Raw genomic sequence first — 22,942 nt, 5'->3', positions numbered from 1 at the left:
AAAAAAAAAAAAAGAAAAAAAGAAAAAAGAAAAAAGGAAACCTCTCTTTGTGCAATTCTGCAAAAATGAGAACAGAAGAGAAACCCCCAGCCTCACCACCCCGGAGCCAAGCAGGGCAGAGGCAGTGTAAGGGGCCCTGCAGCCCCCAACCCTGGGCCACCAGCACCCTCTTCCCTAGCCCTGAGTTGCCACTGCCTTGATCCCACCACATGCCCGCACTCCCAATGCCAGCGCATCCTCCCCAGCCCAGCAAAATCCCCCTCAAGCTGGTCCCAAACCACCTGCCCAGGCTGCCCTTGCAGAGACCCAGCAACTCATCACACAGCACAGATGGGCAAAGCCTTCCTGACCCTTCCCAACATTTCCTCTCACCCTCTCCCCACCCGCAGAAACGACCCAACTGTGCTCCACTGTCCCCTGACTCCATGTTTCCCACCCCAGCAGAGCTGGGGATCTGTGTTGGGAGCACATCCCGGAGAACAATCTGGCTGTGGCGAGCAGCGCTGCAGGCGCAGAGGGGCTCTCACCGCCCCTGGGGAAGGTGTCTCCATGTTCCCCCATCCCTGGCATTCCCGCGCCATGTCCCTGGCTGGGGCAGAGCCAGCAGCCCCCAGCCGGGCACAGGCGATGCCTTTTGGCATGTGGAGAGCCAGCATGGCCCCCCAAGAAGCTACACTGGGCCGAGCCCCGTCAGGAGGCAAGCTGGTGCAGAGAGGGGGCAGGAGCCAGACCCCTGCTCCCCACGGGGGCTGTTGGCATCGCTGCCCCCCCTGCGGTGGCTCCGGTCCCTCGGCAGTGGGGCAGCAGGATGGGGCAGCAGGGCTGGATTCAGCCTCGGGGGTCTGGGGACGATGTGGGGCAGCAGTGCGAGTGGCCCAGGGCAGCAAGGAGGGACTGAGGCAGTGGTACGGCAGCCAGAGGCGATGGGGAAGCTGATTGTAGTGGGTCATGACTGACCCCTGCCCCTCCGAAGGGGTGAGAAGCCCAGGGGTCAGCATTGCCTCCCCCCAACCCCTGCCCGTGGGGGCAAAGCCTTGCGAAGGGCAAGGCAGGCACATTCCCCACCCCGCAGGGTGCTCCCAGCCCGGGGCTCGGGTAGGGCACCCAGGGAAGGGATGAGGGAGCCCCAGGGAACCTGCCTGCAGCCCCAATCCCATCTCCAAGGGGCCGCCTTCTGCCACCACCTCATCTTCCTCCCAGCATGGCTCCTCGGCCAGAGCTGGGGAGCCCACAGCCTTCCTATCACTCACGGGGCATGATTTAGTGACAGCGCTACCGCTTAAATTAAAAAATTAAAATATATATACATATATATATATACTGTATACACAGACAACAACAGAACAGTGCCAAAATTCAAGGAAGAGACAGAGAGAGGAGAGGAGAAGAGGGCAGAGTCGGACATTTTCTTTACAATAAAAACAAGGGCTCCACCTCAATGCAAGCGGAGTCTGGGGTCCCCTAAAAATACCCATCTAGAGAGAGCTGGAGGGACAGAGCAGGAGAGAGAAGGGGCATGGGCTTGTACAATGGCATCTTCCCGATCCGAGCTGCAGCCTGCAGGATCTCAGCTTCTCCTAGACTTCGAGTGCTGGATAAGCCACTGTAGGGTGATGTCTGCAAAGGCAAGGGCACACTTAGAGCCTCTCCCTCTGGCTGTCATGCCCTCCTGTCCTTGAGCAACAGCCTGCAGATGCTGCTCCCCTCAGCACGGGCTGCCATACCTCAACCCTGCATCAGAGCTGCCAGGACTCACCAATGTTGTCCTTTTCTTTGCAGGAGATGGAGTAGCAACAAATCTCTCGGTCCTGGATAGCAGAGAGGTTCCTGCAAGGAGAGGTTTGAGCTCTGGCTGCAGCCCCCCAGGGCTGCATGTCGGCACTGATGGGAGATGCCTCTGAGCATCCTTTTGAAGGGTCCCTTTGGATTCCAGTTTGAGGACAGGGAAACATTTGCAGGGGTTGCATCTCCACAGGATCCTGAGGAGCTGCAGGCACATTGGGTGAGGACACCAGTGCGCTGCGCCCATGACTGACAGCCAGGAATGGGGCAGCAGGGACCCAGTCTCAAGGCTGTGAAATCCCACAGCTTTCCTCCTTAAAGCTTGGTTGCCCAGCCCTGTGGGGATGGGGCAGTGGGGGCCCAGGAACAGCCCAGGGCTGGCGGCACGGGCGCTGCACACACGCCTGCAGCACAGGGGGAGATCTCGGAAGGGTGGCAGGGGGGGAGCAGAGATGCTGCGAGTCAGTGTGGTGTCCCAGCCCCCAGCTGCAGTGCAGAGGCGGAGGTGGGCAGGATCAGCTGTGAGGAGGCCACGTGCTGCACAGCAAAGGGTGGTGAAATAAGGGAAAGGGACATGGACGGTGTCACACACTGTAGCAGGATTCAACCTCCAGGCAGCGAGGGCTGCCCACACCAGGCAGAGCCACAAGAGGGTGATGGGAGCAGCACCCACGTGGGATCATGGCCAAGCACCAGATCCAACGCCACCGTGTGGCACACAGCACCCAGCCTGGCACTGGTGGCCCTTGCTCCTCCCTGACTCCCCAAACACAGAGATGTCACCTCTGCTGGCTGCTGCCTCGGAAGGTCTGCAGCCAGCCCAGCCCAGCACTGGGGAAGGAAAACTGCCAGAGCACAGCCAGGTGACCGTGCCGGCGGGGACACGGCAGGAGCAGGGGTGTCACAGCCCCGCCATGGCCACCCACTGGCACACTTACATTTTCTCAATGAGCTCCTTCTCATCCAAGGCACCAGGCAGGTCTCGCTTGTTCCCCAGCACTAGAACCTGCAGCGGGGGAGAGGCGACACCTGAAGTTCCTGGCCACCAGGCCAAGTGGGAACCTCCTTCTGCCACCCAGAAGTGGACCCTGCTTGAAACGCAAGCCAGCCCTGGCCACTTCACCAGGAGAAAACTGCTTAGCAGGCCATCAGAAGGCAGCGCATTTCCATTAACAGCCTTAATTAGCCATATACAGCATCTCCTGTGTATTCTCTAGTCTGAGAAACTGGTCCCACAGCACAACCTCCCTGAAGGGCACCAGCAGCGTTCATGCCATCTACGATGCTCTCCCAGGATCCTCTTCCTTTCTTTGAGAAAAAAAATCTTGTGAAATTGCTAAAACTGACATTATCGGGAAGGAGCAAGATTGGGATGCCACGCAGAATCCGCGCTCTGCAGGCAGCCAGCCCAAAAAAGCAACGGCTGTTTGCACCATCCTCTGATCTCTCCTTACTTCAAAGCTTTTCTCATCCACAAAGGCATCCTCAACCTATGCGGGGAAAAATAATCACCCAGCAGGACTCATTCAAGCCTCTGGAGCATGCCACGCGCCTGTCATCTGACAAGGACAGCTTCGAGGCTGCGGGGTGAGCCGGGGTCTCTGCAGCAGCATGGCAATGAGCAGCTCCCAGGTTAAATATGGAGACTTGCTCTCAAATAAGAGCATTCAAAAGGGCTGCAAGCACAGTGTGTTATGTCGCAAGCTTAACTTAGTTGGCAGCAAATGTTTGGGATCAGTGGCAAGGTCCCCAATTAGCTCCTTTCAAAAGATGCAGTTTTGGATGCTCCATAAGCCCCCCGCCCCGGCACACGCCGTGTGCCCCGTGCCGCGCTCCGGCTGCTCACAGACCACCTCCTGCAAATGGCACAGCCCAGTGGCCGCTCTCCTAGGAGACAGGACCTTAACTCCCACCATAAATAAGGTGCAAATTCATGCAAGAGGACAGATCACACACAGCCAGGGGCAACGTTTGATCTCTTCTAAAGCTCCCTTCCCTGCTGGCTGGCCTGGCCCTGGGCTAGAAAGTATCACTTTCCAGCTCCTGCAGGAGTGCAGCAGGGAAGAGGACCCCTCCAAGGAAGGAGATTTGCCCCCAGATCTGTTCTGCAAGATGTAAGCTTCTCACTGCAAACCCCGGCAGCCACCAGCCTAGGGCTGCAGGCAGCCGGAGGGCACCTATCCAAGCAACAGCTCACCGGGATGCCCTGGAGCTGTGGCTTGTCAAGCAGGTTGTGCAGTTCATTCTTGGAGGCCTCTATCTTCTCCTGGTCAGCAGCATCCACCATGTACCTGCAAGGGAAGGGACAGCCCTGAGCATGGGCACCGAGCGCCCCGCGCCCTGCTGCTGTGCTGAGGTTTGTGCCATCACCAAACCTTGCCTGCACGGCAGCTGCAGCACCCCCACTGGCTCCCAGGCCAGTGTGTGGAGGGGATGGAATAACGGGATCCTTCCCCCAGGACCCCTCTTCCCAAGGAAGGCTGTGGGTTAAGAGCCTTTTGTTTCTCCCAAAGGAGTGGGGTACCTCCACTTGCCCATTCCCATGGGGGCTCATCCCAGTGACAGCAGGTGAGGGGAAGAAGCTGCAATCATAGAATCATCAACTCATTGAGATTGGAAAGACCTCTAAGCTCATCCACTCCAACCACAGCCCAGCCCCACCATGCCCACTAAACCATGTCCCAGAGTGCCACAGCCACGTGGATTTTGAACCCTTCCAGGGATGGCCCTGGACAGCCTCTGCCAGGGCTTCACCACTCTTTTGGTACAGAAATCTTTTCTAATATCCAATCTAAACCTCTCCTGGTACAACTTGAGGCCACTTCATCATGTCCTATTGCCTTGGGAGAAGTCCTATCACTTGGGAGAAGAGACGAGCATCCACCTCACAACAGACTCCTTTCCAGGAGCTGCACAGAGCAATGAGGTCTCCCCTCAGCCTCCTCGTCTCCATTTTAAACAGCCCCAGGTCCCTCAGCCACTCCCAGAACTCCTGGACTCCAGACCCTTCCCCAGCTCCGTTCCCTCCTCCGGATGCACTCTAGCATTTCAGTGTCCTTCTTGGAGTGAGGTGCCTAAACTGAACCCAGGATTTGAGGTGTGACCTCTCCAGCACCGAGCACAAGGGGACAATCCCTCCCCTACTCCTGCTGGCCACACCATTGCTGATCCAAGCCAGGATGCTATTGGCCTTCTTGGCCACCTGGGCCACTGCTGGCTCATGCTAAGCTGCTGTCGCCCAGCACCTCTAGGTCCTTTTCCATCAAGCAGCTTTTCAGCTACTCTTCCCCAAGCCTGGAGCGCTGCGTGGGGTTGTTGTGGCCCAAGTGCAGGACCTGGCACTTGGCTTGGTTGAATTTCTTGCGATTGGCCTAGGCAAAACACACACTGTCCCCAAGCGCAGCTTGTTTGCAAGTGGCAGGTCCTTATGGACACCCAGAGTAGAGGACAACAAGTGAAGAAGACAAGAGGAACTGATGATGAGAAGAGAAGGCTCAGAGGAGATCTTATAGTGACTTTCCAGTACCTGAAGGGGGCCTACAGGAAAGCTGGAGAGGGATTATTCACAAGGGCTTGTGGTGACAGGACGAGGGGGAACGGGTGCAAACTGGAGAGGGTCAGATTTAGACTAGACATTAGAAAGAACTTCTTCACCATGACAGTGGTGAGGCACTGGCCCAGGTTGCCCAGGGAAGTTGTGGCTGCCCCATCCCTGGAGGTGTTCAAGGCCAGGCTGGATGGGCCTTGGGCAGCCTGAGCCAGTGGGGTGTCCCTGCCCATGCCAGGGGGGCTGGAACTAGATGATCTTTAAGGTACCTTCCAACCCAAACTATTCTATGATTCTGTGATTCTATGATGAAGAAGAGGAGAAGATATCGACTGGAGATCCTAGAAGGGGGAAGACCTGGTCATCTTCTCTACAGGGGCAACTTTGGGTACAGGGCACAGAGCAAAGCACATGCGAAGCCAGCAGCCAGGAATGGTATCTGAGTGAAGATTTAAAGAAGAATTTAGCTCTTACAGGCAGACACTCATCCTGCAACAGACACGTGAAGCCAAAACTGTGGAGAGGAACTTATCAAAGTAGCCTTTATTTTAAAGATCAAGAACCTGGGAGAGAAGAAGTGAGAAACACCATCACACTTCATCAGGCCTCGTGGGGTTTATTAAAAACAGGAAAAGAGCCTTAGGCTACTGCAGTGCTGAACACAGGAAAATGTGCCTGGCTATACTGAGAAGGAAAACCACCATTCAGGTACTGCCTCGAGCCTTCAATGTGCTGAAGGGGCAGGAGGGCCGAAGGCAAGAGAAAAAGGACGTGACACAGCTGAAGATGAGGAAGGCAGACTGAAGTGTGACCTGGATGACCACAGGTCCTTTTGTTTCCTCGCAACTAGATGGGCCGCTTTGGACAAATTATGACATTATGGAAGGAGGCAGTAAAAGGAGTGAAAAAAAACGGGATTTTGTCATTTCCAGCAAAGCTTGCCATAATAAAAAGTGCCAAGAACATGTCCTAGCATGGTGACAATTAGCAAGGACAGGACCAGGCACTGCTGTCCGAGCAAGCAGGTCAAGCGGTCCCTCACCCTCCTTCACTGACAGACCTACAGTTGGGAAAGGCAGTACAAAAATCCAGCTCTCCACAATCTCAGGGTATTGTCAACTGGTGAGTGCCATATAAACCTGGTTTTCTAATTGGGTTTAAGCAACACCGTTGTGGTCTTCTAGGGTAAACACTTGTCCTTAGGAGGAGGTAGTTTGCTTCCCATGAGCATTTTGCCAGGCTCATCCCCAGCATGGACTCCCTGGGACTGCACTTACTACAATGTTAAAAAGCATGGGACATATGGGACCCTCAGAGTCTTACTGAGAGGCAGCAGCAGGTACTGCAGGAAGAATCCTTCTCCCAGCATAGGATTCACAGAATCACTAAGTTGGAAAAGACCTTTGAGATCATCAAGCCAAACCGTATCTGTCCACTACTATAACAGATCCCTGAGAACCTCATCCACCCATCTTTTAAATCCCTCCAGGGACGGTGATTCTACCACCTCCCTGGGGAGCCTCTGCCAGTGCCCGAGAATGCTTTTGGTGAAGAAATTTTTCCTGATGTCCAAGTCAAACCTGCCCTGGTGTAACTTGAGGCCATTCCCTCTCATCTTATTGCCTGTCACTTGGGCAAAGAGACCAGCACTCACCTCGCTACAACTTCCTCTCAGGCAGTTGTAGACAGTGACAACGTCTCTTCTCAGCCTTCTTTTTTCTAGGCTAAAAGCCCCAGTTCCCTCAGCTGCTCCTCATAACCCTTGTTCTCCAGGCCCTTCACCAGCTTCATTCCCCTTCTCCAGACATGCTCCAGCACCTCAACGTCTTTCTTGTAGTGAGGGGCCCAAAACTGAACCCAGGATTAAAGGTGTGACCTCACCAGTGCTGAGTCCAGGGGGATGATCTCTCCCCTGCTCCTGCTAGTCACACTGTTTCTGATAAAAGCCAATATGCCATTGGCCACCCTGGCCACCTGGGCTACTGTTGGCTCATGCTCAGTCAGCTGTCTACCAACATTCCCAGGTCCTTCTCTGCCAGGCAGCTTTCCAGCAGCTCTTCCCCAAGCCTGGAACACTGCATGGGGTTGTTGTGTTCAGGTGAAAAACCCGACACTTGGCCTGGTTGAACCCCATCCCACTGGCCTCAGCCCATTGATTCATCCAGTAGCACATAAACATCACAACCTGAAAACACGTGGCTGCCCTCAAAACCAGCCTCTTGGAAAGGGCTGAGCCTTACCAATGTCCTGTGCGTAGCCTCTGCGATGACTAGGCAGCACAGAGGAAGCTTGGGAACAGGAAGGATAAGATCTGAGGAACAGAGCTGGGATGAATGATGCTACAAGGGCCGTGGCTGCAGTGGCTGGTGGGGACGTGGCTGCCCTGTGCTCAAAGCCCATGGGGCACCAGTCCCAGAGGGGAAGCACCTCAACTCCCAACACAGCATCCAGTGCCGGCAGCAAAAGCCCTGCAGCTCACCCCGCTCAGTCCTGCCCAGCACCCTTGGGTGAGGCAATGGGATCCTGCCCCCACCAAGTGGCGGAGCTTAGCACTGCTGCATAGGGTCAGGGCTCTCAGCTCGCAGGGATACTCACACGATGGCACTCACTCCGCGGCAGTACCGCTCCCACATGCTGCGAAACCGCGGCTGTCCACCGATGTCCCAGAGCTGTGACAGGGAGAAGGCTGCATTACCCCCCTGCCTTGCCTGCAACCCTTCCCCACCCAGCAGGAGCACCAGGCATGCACCAAACCCACCGCCATCCGCTCCTCTTTGTCTCAAATCTAATGAGGAGGCTCTAGACTAAACAAAGAATGGAAAGGGCAGCTGGAGGGTGTAGAACAACTCCTGGGATATGCTCTGCTGGCACAGAGGGACCCCGTGGTCCACACCCCTCCTGGCCTTGCATTGATGCCTTTCCCATTCCAAAACACAGAGCACACTCTCAGAAATATTTCTGCAGCAGAGAGAGATTCCCAACCAGCTTTTCAAGCCCATCCCACCATTACTTCCTCATCCAACCCAGGGCCCATGAAAGATCCAGAAGGGGTAGAAACCTCCTCTCCCTTTGCTCTTGAGGCAGCGACCACCACTGCAAGACATGACCTGATTCTCCTGATGCTCCCACCTTCAGAAAGGTGACCACAGTTGGAAGTCCCTGACAGAAAGCCCGAGGTATAAGAAAACCTCACAGATTTGGAGCCTGAATTGGCTTTTCCTGCAGAGGTCTGGACATTCTACACCCCTTCCCACTGTCTCCTCTGGTGGGTACCTGCAGAAACCCAACAGGACAGGTTTTCCCAACTGGGGTTGCCAGTGCCTTTCAGCCTCCACTATGAGTCACATCACCCTTCCTTCAACCCACTTTTCATTCCAAAGAGCCCACATCAGTGATAAAATCTTCACCTTACCTTTATGGTAACGTTCCCCTTGGTGATTTTCCTCATGTTAAAGCCCACCGTTGGGATCATGTCTTCATTGAACTGTCCTGACTGGAAGGAACAAGATGAAGCAGTGTTAGGAGGCATGGAAACCCTGCCAGCGTGACCCGCGCATGAGAGCCAGGTGCTTGCACTGGGTGAGGTGAGGGGATGCAAGGGGTCCCCTCTCCCCTTCCCCAAGAGCTGCCACCGTGTGTCCTCCTGCAGTGCAGCTATGAGCCACGTCACGCAGGACAAGCATGAAATTGCCACAGATTCGCAGGATCCCAGTATTGCAGCAAAACTAGGTTAGTGTCATTGGAGTGGTGAGCAGGCACAGCCCCTCTGCTGCTGCAGGGAGATACCAGCTTGCCACGCCACACCATGTGCCCAGCACCACAACGAAGGCACAGGACAGAGCTGGTCTGTGAAAACCCACCCTGTCTTCCAGTTTGCTGCTCAGATCCCAACACTGCAAGATGGCCCTGCCTGAGGTGTAGAGAGGGAGGCTCCGGACAGCCCCCACAGGATCCTGGAGGCAGGAGCCACCGTAGCCCTTCACCCCGTGCCTCCTGCAGACTCACACCCGGCAGGCAGCCTCACTGGGACTCACAACAGGTTGATCCGCTTTCCTTTTAAAATATATCCTTGCAGAAGGCCCTGCTGTGGGTCACCAGGAAAGCTAACAGGGCAGAGGATTTGATGCCCAGGACAACACAGCATTGGGGCTTTGGGCAGAAACCTGCAGGAACCACCAACCACAGCCAAACTCATCCCGGCAGCCTTTCACTAGCTTCAAGTCTTGTTTGTCCTAGGACTTTTTGGGTTTTCTTTCAGTAAACACAGACCTCAAAAAGGGAAGGCAATTAATGCCATTTTCTGATAAGCAGAATTTTGTGCCTGGCTGAGCCAACGGCTCCTCCAGACCCACCATGTCAGCGAGTCCCCAGGGTTTTCCTGACCTCTTCCAACGGTTCTGCAACACGCGCCACTTCCCTTTTTCAGTTCCCTTTGCATTCATCGGCAAAGCCTGGCAGCCAAGAGGTTTCAAGACATGGTGCACCCCGAAACCACACCAGAGACTGTCGGGGAAGGGTGTGGGGGAAGAGGAGGGAAAGCAGACAAGAAGCCCTCTACCACTGGCCAACACAGAGGATGTCTCCTGTGGACTGAGGTTCAACACACAATTTGGCTTTATGGACCAGGTTTTAAGGAATTATCAGGCTTGAATTAGAAGATGTGAAAAGCAGTCACTGAAGAAGTCTTGGAAGCTGCAGAAACCTCCATCCAGGATCTCGGACATCATATGAAGTGCTGGTGTGCAAAAATCACCTGAGACACGGTTCACATTTGATGGTAGCTCTTCTTCCAGGAAGGGATGGACAAAGAGACAGGTGATAGCATGAGAGGGAATGGCCTTAAGCTCCACCAAGGCAGGTTTAGGTTGGACATCAGGAAAAATTTCTTCACTGAAAGGTTCCTCAGGCACTGGCAGAAGCTGTCCATGGATGTGGTGGAGTCACTATCTCTGGAGTTGTTTAAAAGATGGGTAGATGGAGTGCTTAGGGATATGCTTTAGTAGTGGACAGGTATGATCGGACTGGATGATCTCAAAGGTGTTTTCCAACCTGGGGTTCTATGAGTCTATGATTGCAGGAGACAGAAGTCACCTCTGCTTCCCCCAACAAGAGATGGGAGTGAACATGTCGCTGTGATAAAGCCTGGCCTTGCTCCCTGCCCCAGATCCTTCCCCCACCACTGCACCCGCCGTCAGGCTGCCCACGGCCAAGGGACCAACACAAACCTACTCATGCCGTGCAAAGAAGGCCAGGCTGGCAACACGGCAGGATGGCTTGCACATAGTCTCTGCTCCCCTGGCAGGGGCTTTTGTTTCTCACCTGTGACCTCCCCATCCAGCCTTGCCAACAGTGCAAAGTAGGGGAGCGATGGCAGCCGGGAGCTTCACTTGCAAAGCCACTGCTCTCCCAGGAGCTCTTCTCTAAAATGGTTAGAAAAGACCAGGGCTCACTCTGCCCTTCAGCACATCTCGCCTCACCAAGCTGAGCCATGACAGCCCCACAGAGGGACGCTTGACTCAGTACTCCAGTGAGATGGGAAAAAATGGAAGCCTTTACAGCGTTTCCCCTGGACTTGCAGCTATCTGGGCTCTGAACACCACAGGTCACCTAAGGCATGGAGCCCTCTGTCCCCACAGAGAAGGCACCAGAGGGGACAAGGCTGGCACAGCCCTCTCAGGGGACCCAGAGATCTGGGAATGGGAGCTGCCACCTGGAGCTGGGCAAGAAAGAGCCACCCCAGGGCTGGCTGGAAGGACGAAGAGCCACATGCATCTGAAAATGAGACAATCTGAACTTTTGCCCCAGATCCTCAGCATGCTTTGATTTCAAAACCTCTGTGCAGAGGGATCGCGCTAAAGGGATCCTTGTTGGCCAGAGTCTCCTGCTGCAAGCTGGCCAGCAGCCTGAGCTGGGCAAGCATGGTGCTGTGGGATAGAGATGGGCGTCACAGTCCCCCTCCTCCCCAAAGCAGATGGTCTCATCACCACCACACAGAGCCTGGTGCTGCTGCACCCCTCAGCTTTGGAAACTCAACATCGCAGGCTTTCAGCATGGTGGAAACTCCACCGGCCCCTCCTGGCCATGCTCCCAGTGGTGCTATCACAGCTGCAACAGGCCGTGCTGCCCTCCCTGACCCCACAGGCCCTACCTCCAGGGCACTCTGTATCACAAGAGCAAAAATGGGGTCCGGGGACAAGCCTGGGGACAGCAGCCAGGCCACAGGCCAGCTGACCCTGAAGCCCAAATGATGCTGGTGTGAATGACACTGCTGGTGAGTCCACAGGAGCCAGGCAAGATGATGGAGATGATACTCTCCAGGAGAGGTTCATCCCACTCCCTGCAATGCAGCTAATGGCTTTCTGTTTTTTTATGCTATCACTGAAGCTCAGTTTCTTTCATAAAAATGAGGTTTCTTAGATGAAAGAGAAAATCCTTGGGCTGCTTTTGCTGCTTCAGCACTGCACAACAGCCTGAAATGCTCTGGACGGCGGCACTGAGGCTGAGCTGACCCAGCACCCTGTTTGAGGCACAGGCGGAAAGACACACAAGAGATGGTCTCAGCAATTCTGATGGGGGACACAGCACAGCTCTCAACTCCTGCTGCTCCAGGCAGCATCTGGACAGAGGTGATGGGCACATGAAGTGCTGGTGGCTCTAGTGTCACCGCCTTCCACTGGTCCAGGCTTTGGAACGCTGGATGTGCACAGCATGACCTGATGGCAGCACAGAGTCTGTTATAGAAACTCTGGAGAATCATAGAATCATCATGTTGGAAAGGACCCACCAGATCATCAAGTCCAACCATTCCTAACACTCCCTAAACCATGCCCCCCAACACTTCATCCACCCATTCCTTAAACACCTCCAGGGAAGGCGACTCAACCCCCTCCCTGGGCAGCATCTGCCAGTGCCCAATGACTCTTTCTGTGAAGAATTTTTTTCTGATATCCAGCCTGAACCTCCCCTGGCAGAGCTTCAGGCCATTCCCCCTTGTACTATCCTCTGTCACTTGGGAGAAGAGCCCAGCTCCCTCCTTTCCACAACCTCTTTTCAGGTAGTTGTAGAGATCAATAAGGTCCCCCCTCAGCCTCCTCTTCACCAGGCTAAACAACCCCCGCTCTCTCAGCCGCTCCTCGTAAGACTTGTTCTCCAGCCCCCTCACCAGCTTCATTGCTCTTCTCTGGACACACTACTCAAGGTGCGGTCTCACCAGTGCCGAGTACAGAGGGAAAATAACCTCCCTGGACCTGCTGGTCACACTGTTTCCGATGCAAACCAAGATGCCATTGGCCTTCTTGGCCACCTGTGCACACTGCTGGCTCACGTTCAGTTGGCTGTCAACCATTACCCCCAGGTCCTTCTCCTCTGTACAGCTCTCCAGCCACTCATCCCCCAGTCTGTAGCACTGCACAGGGTTGTTGTGCCCCAAGTGCAGGACCCGGCATTTGGCCTTGTTAAACCTCATGCCATTGGCGTTGGCCCAGCGGTCCAGCCTGTTCAGATACCTTTGCAGAGCCTCCCTACCCTCCAGCAGATCTGCGCTTCCGCCCAGCTTAGTGTCATCTGCAAACTTGCTAAGGGTGCACTCAATGCCTTCATTCAGGTCATTGATAAAGACATTGAACAGGGCTGGACCCAGCACTGAGTCCTGGGGACACCACTCATGTCCGGCCTCCAGCTGGAGTTAACTCCATTTAGCACCACTCTCTAGGCCCGACCATCCAACGAGTTTTCAATCCAGGAAAAAAATCCAGCCTGTCCAGTCCAGAGGCTGACAGTTTCTGAAGTGTGAGAGAAGCAAATGCCTCTGAATCCAAGCAAGGTATTGAGAAGATGCCCTCCTGCATGCTCAGGAAATGATGTGGGACAGGACAGAAGCAGAGCCACTCTGCACCACACATCCCACACTAAACCTGCAGTGTGAGGAAAGCATGCAATGCCTCCAGAGGACTCCAGGTCCTCTGGGACAAGACGAAGGTCACAGCTTAGCAGCTCTGCCCTTAGCATTGTCCTCTTGAAGGAAATGGGAGCCGCCTCTGTGCTACTCAGTGCATGTCTCCAACCACGATGGATGCTCATGAGGTGGCTACATGGAACCTCAACCCTTGATTCTGGCTACCCAGCCCAGCGGACGGTCCCAACAATGGAGCCCTGAAGACATGGTGCTTAATCCATCCCCAACCCATAATGTCTCCATGCCTCCACTCTGTCACTGCCAGCATCCATCTGCCTCCTCCTCACAGTCCAACCCAGCTCATAGAAACAGGAGCAGTTTGGCCCAACTCTTGTTTCTGAGGTTGCTCATTCTCCCTTGGTCTTCTACTGAACTACAATGCCCAGGCTGTCCTCTCTTCAATTGTTGCTCTGGCTTCTCGGAGACATCCAGCCACTGCCCTGCTCTCAGCTGGATCTCCTCCCTTCCCATTTCTTCTTCCCTCAAGCACAGCATCCCAAACCAGCTGTGATGCCCCAGGAGGAGCCAAGAGCAGGGCATGCACACCACAATACACATCAAGGGGCCTCCGGGTGCTCCAAAAGGCATCCTTAGGGCTCTCAGCATCCTGTATTGCACCCCATTTGCCCTGGAGAGCACTGAAATTCACACCTAGGGGACTGGAGCAGCTTGAAGGGCAGGGCCGTGGGTCGTGGAAGCATCAGAAAGCAGACTGACATGTGCAGGGGAATCCCAAAAGGCTGACCAAGGGTCTCGGTGCACCTCAAAATGTACCCCGTGTCGTCTGGGGTGGCTGTGCCACAGGTCCACAGCCTGGCCAGGATACGAGTAGCACTTTGTGAAGACACAGCCTTGTGCTTCCCTTTCTGAGCTGGGATTCACCACAGGGAGCTGCAGGGTACCTCCTAGATGAGTCTGGCAGAGGTAACTGCTAAATTCAGTGATAAAAAAAACTCAACTGCACACACACAAAGGAGAACAGAGAATGAAGAAGCAGTAGATGAACCCAAAAAACTCCTGGCCCAGCTGCTCCCAGGGCAGGAAAGCCGGAGCAGGTTCCTCACACAATGTGCAGGTGGGGAACCCAGAGTCCAGCGAGGAAGAAGCACCACAGCATTGCACAAGACTTCTGGGGTGAATATGGGAACAAACATGGAAAAAGAGAGCGATGAGAGGATAAAAAGGGCCAGCAGGGAGCTGGTCAGTAGGTTTGGCTGTGCCTCCTGTTCACCCTGTGCAGTCTGCCTTGCCTTCTTCCCCAATTGCATTTCTGTTTCCCCGGGAAGTGTCTCCACATTCTGCAAGCACTTGTGTGTTTGGGAGTCTGAGCACCACAACTGGCCCCCAAATCAGGGGTCAGAGGCCACTTGACCCTGGGGCAGCACCGGAGTGAGTGTGGGTGAGCGTGCAGCCACTGCTGAGCAGGCACAGAGGCCACCGAGACAGAGGGTGGGCGTCCCAGGGCCGACATCGTGGGCAAAGGCAGCTACTGGAGGGACCAGGAAAGTCAGGACAACTCCCAGAGCTACCATAGGGTCCGAGGGGCAACTAAGAGACCTATCTGTGTGTGTTTTGGCTGGGGAATGCCACAGCCACAGTGGGCAGAGCTGGCAGCCACCACTAAAATGGAATTTAAGTGAAACCCCTGCTTTCTCCAAGGCTGTGAAGATGAGACCAAAGTAAATACTTAAGCAATACCCATAGGAACCAACTTTTCTACCTGCTGAAGCTGTTGCTCCTGAGTAGTACAGTTAACTAGGAGAGAAAACGGGCATAACGGCACTAATTATAAAGCAGGCGCAATGACACCCAGAGCTTGACCAATGCCGATATATTCTCCACTTCTAGAGGAAATGAGGACTGCATTTGATTTTCCACTTAAAAAAAAAAAAAAAAAACAAAAACCAAGAAAAATGGAGAACTAGGCAGTGGGTGCAGGCTGTGGAAGCAGAGGAGGAAACTGGGGACAAGGACAAACCTCTCATGAGGCTGTAGCTGGTGGACTCCTTGCTACTACGCCAGAGAAAATACAGGAGGTTGCTCCCTGGCCATTCCTCAACAGCTCCAAGCCTGCACAGCCATTGGCTTCCAGCATTTGTCCCTCTACAGCAGCAAGCAGCCACCACCAGTTCCCCCAGGCACAGGCACCAAGTCTGGAGCTTGCACCTGGCCTGACTCTGCTCATTCCCACTAGGCCCCCGCGGCTCTAGCTCCTCTCTCAGTCCTCTGCAGAGCCCAGGAGCACACAGAGTCCCACCTCATCTTCTCAAGCAGCACTTGGCTTTGCCACAGGGTTACAGGCTGATCGCTGAAGAGTCAACAAAAAGGTGACACATCCATGTGGGACCTCCCAAGCAAGGGGCACCAGAGCAGACTAGCAGTTGCTATAAGTACCAGGTAGAGAAATAAAGCCCCTGCTGGGCTCACCACAGCCTGGCAATCCTTGGTTCTTCAAAGCTAGATCCATCTCCAAGGCTGCCCTGCTTTGAAAGCCTGGAGGCCTCCAACCCAGGCTGCTTGTGGCTCATGCTACCCTTTACCTTTGCAATCTTACTGATATTTACATCCTTCTGGGGCTGCCTTTCAAATCTGTGCTCTTTAATTAAAAAAAATAATAATTACAACATTCCCTAATTAACAGGTCTTTGCTACACCTGGATCTTGGGTTATACTGAGGGGAGACTCAAGGGACTACATCTGGGTTTCTCAGGATGGGCCACGGCTCTCGTCCAGAAGATGGTACCCATACCGTGGGACATCTGTGGCCAGGCAGATGATTCCAAACCTGGCTCAGCCCTGGCACCTGCACACCCCTGCACCCAGGAAAGCCAGGATGAGGCATGAAGGTCTCAAACCCATCCCTTGGCTGCAGTGTGATGCTAGCAGGCATCAGCCTTGGGATGGGACAGTCACTCTTCTCAACTGTGCCAGCAGCAGCCCTGCCAAGGACACTCCAGTGAGCCCTACACATGGGAAGATACTTTTCACACTGAGGGTGGTGAGGCACTGGCCCAGGTTGCCCAGGAAGGCAGTGGAGGCCCCACCCCTGGAAACATTCAAGGTCAGCTTGGATGGGGCTGTGAGCAACCTGATCTGGTTACAGGTGTCCCTGCCCTTGCAGGGGGGTTGGACTGGATGGGCTGTAAATGTCCCTTCCAACCCAAAACATCCTGGAACAAAAAACTCTGACCATTTTTTCTTGTCTCACATGGACAGAGCTTGCAGCAGCTAGGCAAGACTCTGCCCCAGCCAGCTCCTTCTCCTCTTGCAGAAACATGGAGAAAAAACCCCCAAAAACCCTCTGCATTGTGAAGCTCAGGTGCAACGCAGCTGTCGAGGGCCCAGACACTGCATCCGCAGGCAGCGACCATCCAGCACAGGGACACATGCCCATCTTCCACCCCATGCAAGGGGAACATCGGGACTTACTGGGAGGAGTGGGTGCAAGACAGACCAATGAAAGCACACCAGAAAGAGATCCCCTCACTTCTCCCCCAGCATCTCCACCAGCATCCCTCTTCTCTACCTCCCCAGCAATCCTTGGAGACCTTGCAGCACCTGGAGATGCCACCTCCCCTCCCAGGCTCAGGTACTGAGCCAAGACAGGTCAGTTGGCCAGTGGAGGGGGACAGTGGCTCCTCACGGACAGGTGGGAGCAGGCACTTGAGCTCTTCCATCCTCTCAGATGCTGTTGGGATGCATGTCTACTGGCAGCGCTGTTGAAAAGCTGGCCAGCTGCCACGGCATCCGTCATCCTACCTAATGCCATGTATGAAACCGACGTGGTTTCTTCTTGCAGCATTGATTCAAATCAACTTCTGAGTGCGGTGAAGCATAGGATGCTGGCCCAGTCCCCCTCCTCCCCATCACGGCGGTCAGATACTCCAGCATCCAGTCTCTGCGGCTCTGCTCCCTCAGAAGGCTTTCTGGTGCAGGTGGAAGATGTGTGATGTTGAATCAAAAGCAAAAATATCACTCACTTTTTCTAAACGTGGCCTGTCCTGATGGGGTTTGAGCCCCAGCACCTGTTGAGAGGCTCTTGTTGACCTCAATTCTTACCCTGGTCCCTCCTAGATTGCAGAAAAGGTAGCTGGCTTCAGGTTAAAACCAAGATCAGATGTGTGTTACAGCCCTTCACACGTCTTTGCATGCAGGCCTTCCAGCTTCAGCTCCCATCAGCCAGGGAAAGAAAGATGAGCCCTGAAAAATAAACACCCCAGCCAGGAGACCCAGAGGAGTCATCCCTGGATTGTGGCTGCCTCCAGCAACGCCTCCACCTGGCACGGCCACAGTTCTGCGCTGAAGGCTCCACCTTCCAGTATCCCATTTTTCAGCCAGAAAAATGCTAAAAAACCCAGGAAGACAAGGATGGCATCAAGTCCTCCAGCCCAGCTCTGGCCCTAGGATCACTCGAGGGCTGGGGAGCAGCACTGGCACTCACAGAGATTCCTAGGGAAATCTCTCCAACAACACCAAAATCTGATACACTTCAGGTCAGGATTTTCCCCTCCCAAAGCTCAAATCCCAGCTTTTTCCCCTTCAGACACTCCCATTACACCATCTTAAAGCCAGGCAGCTCAAACACTTCTCACGCAGCTCCATTGAATAGGGATTTTCTACTTAGCAAGTTATTTCACTGCCTCAAACACTTCCTTATTTCCAGGACATTTTCTTGAAGGTCAGTGCCTGTTTTTTGTGTGCATCTGACACAAAATCTGAACTTGTGAAAGAAATTCACAGACACAGGCAAAACAGCAGCAGAGATCAAGGTCCTTGCTCAGCACCGTGAGCCTGACTGTCCTGCAAGGGTGTTGAATACCCTATCACAAAGCCAGATTTGGCCCTCATTTGGAGAACTTCCCTTTGAGAGCTCCTGAAGTGCCTGGATATCACTTTTACCTACACCAGCAGAGAGAGTCTTGATGCACAGGTCTTGCCCACAGCAAAAGCACCAGGTATGAAGTGTTTACAGAAGCAGGAGCAGCACCAAAGCCCTCGCTGAGCCTCGTCTGCTGCAGCCATGGCTGGGAGAGGAGGAGGCACATGGGGAAAGGGGAACCAGGCTGTCAAAAGCCGTTGCAGGAGGACAGAATCATAGAATCACTGAGGTTGGAAAAGACCTCTAAACTCATCCAGTCCAACCAATAGCCCAGCCACACCATGCCAACTAAACCATGTCCCAAACTGCCATGGGCACATGGTTTTTTGAACCCCTTCAGGGATGGAGACTCCTCCAACTGCCCTGGGCAGCCTCTGCCAGGGCTTCACCACTCTTTTGGTACAGAAATCTTTTCTAATATCCAATCTAAACCTCCCCTGGCACAACTTGAGACCATTTCCTCTTGTCCTATCACTTCTTAGTTGGGAGAAGAACCCAGCACCCATCTCACCACAACCTTTTTCCCAGGAGATGCAAAGGGCAATGAGGTTGCCCCTCAGTCTCCTCTTCTCCAGGCTAACCAGCCCCAGGTCCCTCAGCCACTCCCAGAACCCCTGGGCTCCAGACCCTTCCCCAGCTCCACTCCCTTCCCTGGACACGCTCCAGCACCTCAATGTCTTTCTCGCACTGAGGGGCCTAAACTGAACCAAGGATTCGAGGAGCAGCCCCATCAATGTTGAGTTCAGGGGGATGATCCCTCCCCTGCTCCTGCCGGCCACACTGTTTCTGATACAAGCCAAGACGCCATTGGCCACCTGGGCCACTGCTGGCCCGTGTTCAGCTGCTGTCGCCCAGCACCCCTAGGTCCTTTTCCACTGGGCAGTTTTCCAGCCACTCTTCCCCATGCCTGGAGCTGCATGGGGTTGTTGTGAGCCAAGTGCAGGATCTGGCACTCGGCCCGGTTGAACCCCATCCTATTAGCCTCAGCCATGGATCCAGCCTGGCCAGGTCCCCCTGCAGAGCCTTCCTGCCCTTCCTGACGCTCCCGCACAACTTGGTGTCATCTGCAAACTGAGGGAGCACTTGATCCCCTCACCCAGATCATGGGGAAAGATATTGAACACAACTGGCCCCAGCACCGAGCCCCGGGGACACCACTTGTGACCGGCTGCAAAGAGCCAGGCAGGTTTGGGATAAAGCTCCATCACCCTTTAAGGCTAATCCAGTTATTTTAAAAGATGCTAAACTATTTTTTCCATTTTAAACGCAGCCCATGTTGTTATGAGCAGGCTGGCGGCACACGGTGCTTCCGGAGCAGAACCAGCCCACGTGCAGCACTATCACACTGTTTCAGATATGGGACTGCAAAAATGGACGATTAAACACACAAATGGTGGGCATGGAGTCACCCCACAAAACGATTGGTGCTCATGGTCACTGTCCCAGAGCCACAAAGCTCCCCTGTCCCCGGAGGCTGGTAGAGTCTGCTGGGCGAATCAGCAGGAGACCTGAGCACCCAGTGGTGGCTGCCCGCAACACAGCTCAAGAGCAGGAGCACCACTGTCTCTGGGATGATAAGCGTTTTAGGGTGTTCTCCCCCTACCCCCAAATACTTTATAATGGACATTTTTGTCCCTGCAATGCCCAGTTCCAAGGGAAATCCCCCCAGGAGCAGATCTGCAGTGCAACGAAGCCTCCAAATTAGCTGCAAAATCACCTTTGACAGCTCAGCAGCTTCCAGTGCCCCAAGCGAGCAGAAATAAATGGTTTTCCTTTGGAGATGAGGCAGCAAGGGAAGGGAAGCAAAATGCACGGACAAGGAGCACCAGGGGGAAGCAGGACAGCTGGAGGATCTGCCTCTCTCCATGAAACACCCAGGAGCAACAGCCCCTTTGGGAGCAGCCTGCCAGCGGCTGCATCGCAGCAGGAGAGGGAGAGAATAACCCAAAAAGCACGAGGGGAAACACCGAGCATCCTCCTGGATAAAACCACACCCTGGGCTTCAGGATCCAGAGCCTCCAGCTTCACCGTTGGATCCTGGGCACCGCTGGATCCATTGGACGAGGCAGCACAGCTGGGGAGGGGTTGCAGGGTCCCCAGGGTGGTGACACCGCCCCGTTCAGGTGCAAAGCGTGACAGCCCCAGCACTCACGGAACACAGTGGCTGCGGAGTGCTCGCCGAGGAAGGGGTGGAGGTTGCGGGGCGTGCAGCCTCCCACACCGGCCACCAAGTGAAACCCCTCGAGCGGTCAGCACAGGCCCTTACGAGCGGCAGGGCCCAGCGATGACAAAGCGCCTGCCGCAAAGGGGATGAGGACCTGAGCCGCAGCCACCCAGGGGTACCCCGACACGCACCACTCCCCATCGCCGCAGCCCCAGCTGGGCAGGGCAGGTGGGTATGGGATCCTGCCACGCTCGGGGACGGGGTGGGGCAGACGGTGGGGTTTGCCCTCCTGGTGCTGCCAGGCCTGCACCTAGGGCCAGATCCCACCCTGTGCCTGCGCCCCACAGCCCGCGCCCTGCACCCCACAACCTGCAGCTTCCAGCCCACAACTCGCACCCCACAGCCTGCACTTTGTGCCCTGCACCCCACAGCCCATGCTCTGCACCCCACAACCTGTGCCCTGCATCCCACGGCTTGCACCCCACAGCCTGTGCCCTGCACCCCACAAATGCATTCCTGGGCAGAGGTTCAACAGGGCAGAGCAGTTCTGGGAAGCAACTGGGGGTGAGAACGATGGATTGGGATGTAAGACGAAGGGATGCAAGATGGTGCAACAGGGGGGTGCGGAGAGCTGGGGTGCAGGAGCTGGGGTGCAGGGGGTGCAGGAGCCGAGGTGCAGGAGTGGGCATGCAGGAGGAGCAGGGCGTGCAGGAACCAGCAAGCAGGGGATGCTGGGAGTGCAGAGGCCAGGGGGTGGGGGCCGGGGTGCAGGGGGTGCTGGATGTCCGCTGTGCAGGAGGTGGAAGAAGGGGTGCAGAAGCCAGGGTTTCAGGGTGTGGGGGTACTGGATGTCTGGGGTGCTGGGGGTGCAGGGGGTGCTGGGGGTGCAGGGGGTGCTGGATGCCCGGGTTGCAAGGGGTGGAAGGGGCACAGAAGCTGGGATGCAGGGGTTTTGGATGCCCGGGGTGCGGGGGGTGCCCGGGGCGGGGGGTGCAGGGGTTTTGGATGCCCGGGGTGCGGGGGGTGCCCGGGGCGGGGGTGTGGAGTGTGCGGGGTGCTGGATGCCCGGGGTGCGGGGATGCGGTATGCCCGGGGTGCGGGGGGTGCATGGGTGCTGGATGCCCGGGGTGCGGGGGGTGCGGGGGGTGCCCGGGGCGGGGGTGCTGGGCCGCTCACCGCAATGACGTTGACGAAGGTGGTCTTGCCCGAGTACTGCAGCCCCACCAGGGTCAGCTCCATCTCCTCCTTCCAGAACAGCGCCCGGAACCAGTCCAGCAGTTTGTTGAACAGCGCCAGCATCGTGCCGGGCCGCGCCGCGCCGAGCCGAGCCGGGGCGAGACCAGCGGGGTCGAACCGGGCCGGGCAGAGCCGAAGGAGGCCGAGGTGGTCCGAGGGGGGCCGGGCGGGGCCGAGGGGGGCCGAGCGGGGCCGGGCCGGGCCGAGCGTGTCCGAACGGAGCCGATCGGGGCCGAAGCCGCCGCCGCCGCCCCGGTATTGTCCGCGCCTCCTGCAGCCCCGCGCCCCGCGCTGCCGCCCCCTGCCGGCCGGGAGGAGCCGCTGCACCTCGGGGCCGGGCTGCCAACCTGCCCCCTGGAGCCCCTCCACCACGGACACCCTGCACCCTGCACCCGGACACCCTGCACCTCTGCACCCCCTGCACCCCCTGCACCCAGACACCCTGCACCCCTGCACTCCCTGCACCCCCTGCACCCGGACACCCTGCAACTCTGCACCCCCTGCATCCCCTGCACCCGGACACCCTGCACCCCTGCACCCTGCACCCGGACAACCTGCACCCCTGCGCCACCTGCACCCTGCACCACGAACACCCTACACCCCTGCACCATGACAACCTGCACCCACTGCACCCCTGCACCCTGCACCCCTCCACTATGGACACCCTGCACCCCAAATACGCAGCACCCCCTCCACCACCTGCACCTCTGCACCCTGCACCCCCTGCACCGCTGTACCCCTTGCACTCCTGCACCACGGACACCCCGCATCCCCTGCACCTCTGCACCCCCTGCACCTCTGAACCCCAGTACCCCAGACACCCTGCACCCCTTGCATCCCTGTGCACCCTGCACCCCTCCACCATGGACAGCCTGCACTGCTGAATGCTGTAGCTCCTGCACGCTGCACCACCTGCAGCTCTGCACCCTGCACCCCCTGCATCCCCTGCACCCCTGCACCCTAGACCCCCTGCACCCTGCACCCCTGCACCCTGCAGCTCCTGCCCCCTGCACCCCAAACACCCATCACCCCCTGCACCCCGGTACCCCGGACACCCTGCACCCCCTGCACCCTGTGCACCCTGCACTCTTCCACTACAGACACCCTGCACTGCTGGATCCTGCAGCCCCTGCTCCCTGCACTCCGGATACCCATAACCCCCTGCACCCTGCACCCCTGCACCCCTGCACCATGGACACCTTGCACCCCTGCACTGCTGCACCCTGCACCCCTGCACCCTGCAGCCCCTGCACCTGGATACCCAGCATCCCCTGTACCCTCTGCACCTCTGCACCCTGCACCCCCACCCCAGCACTCCTAGCCCCCAGCACATCTGCACCCCAGCACCCCTGCATCCAGCACCCCCAGCACCCTGCACCC

The 22,942-nt window shown here is 56.2% G+C and overlaps 1 protein-coding gene across 1 annotated transcript; it reads right to left on the bottom strand.

Moving 5' to 3' along the window:
- Nucleotides 1-166: 166 nt before the first annotated feature.
- ARL8A (ADP ribosylation factor like GTPase 8A) lies at nucleotides 167-21,855 on the bottom strand. Its single transcript, XM_054087599.1, has 7 exons — nucleotides 21,503-21,855; nucleotides 8,742-8,822; nucleotides 7,925-7,998; nucleotides 3,980-4,073; nucleotides 2,721-2,788; nucleotides 1,757-1,827; nucleotides 167-1,617 (listed from the first exon to the last, which is right to left on the bottom strand). The coding sequence occupies exons 1-7, from the start codon at nucleotides 21,623-21,625 to the stop codon at nucleotides 1,568-1,570; spliced, it is 561 nt and encodes a 186-aa protein (XP_053943574.1). The 5' UTR covers nucleotides 21,626-21,855; the 3' UTR covers nucleotides 167-1,567.
- Between the last annotated feature and the right edge of the window lie 1,087 nt (nucleotides 21,856-22,942).

This window comes from Cuculus canorus, chromosome 24, assembly GCF_017976375.1.
Source record: "Cuculus canorus isolate bCucCan1 chromosome 24, bCucCan1.pri, whole genome shotgun sequence".
In the NCBI taxonomy this organism is placed as follows: Eukaryota; Metazoa; Chordata; class Aves; order Cuculiformes; family Cuculidae; genus Cuculus; species Cuculus canorus.
The sequence above is the reverse complement of the archived record's forward strand: the minus strand, read 5'-3'. Positions and strand labels throughout refer to the sequence as shown.

Bases quoted from the DNA above. Each gene is read 5' to 3' on its own strand.
- ARL8A (XM_054087599.1), bottom strand. From the start codon at position 21,625: ATGCTGGCGCTGTTCAACAAACTGCTGGACTGGTTCCGGGCGCTGTTC. The intron at 2,789-3,979 runs GTGAGCTGTTGC...CCCCCGCTGCAG, and splicing joins CACAGCTCCAGGGCATCCCG to GTTCTAGTGCTGGGGAACAA. The intron at 1,828-2,720 runs GTAAGTGTGCCA...CTCTCCTTGCAG, and splicing joins AAGGAGCTCATTGAGAAAAT to GAACCTCTCTGCTATCCAGG.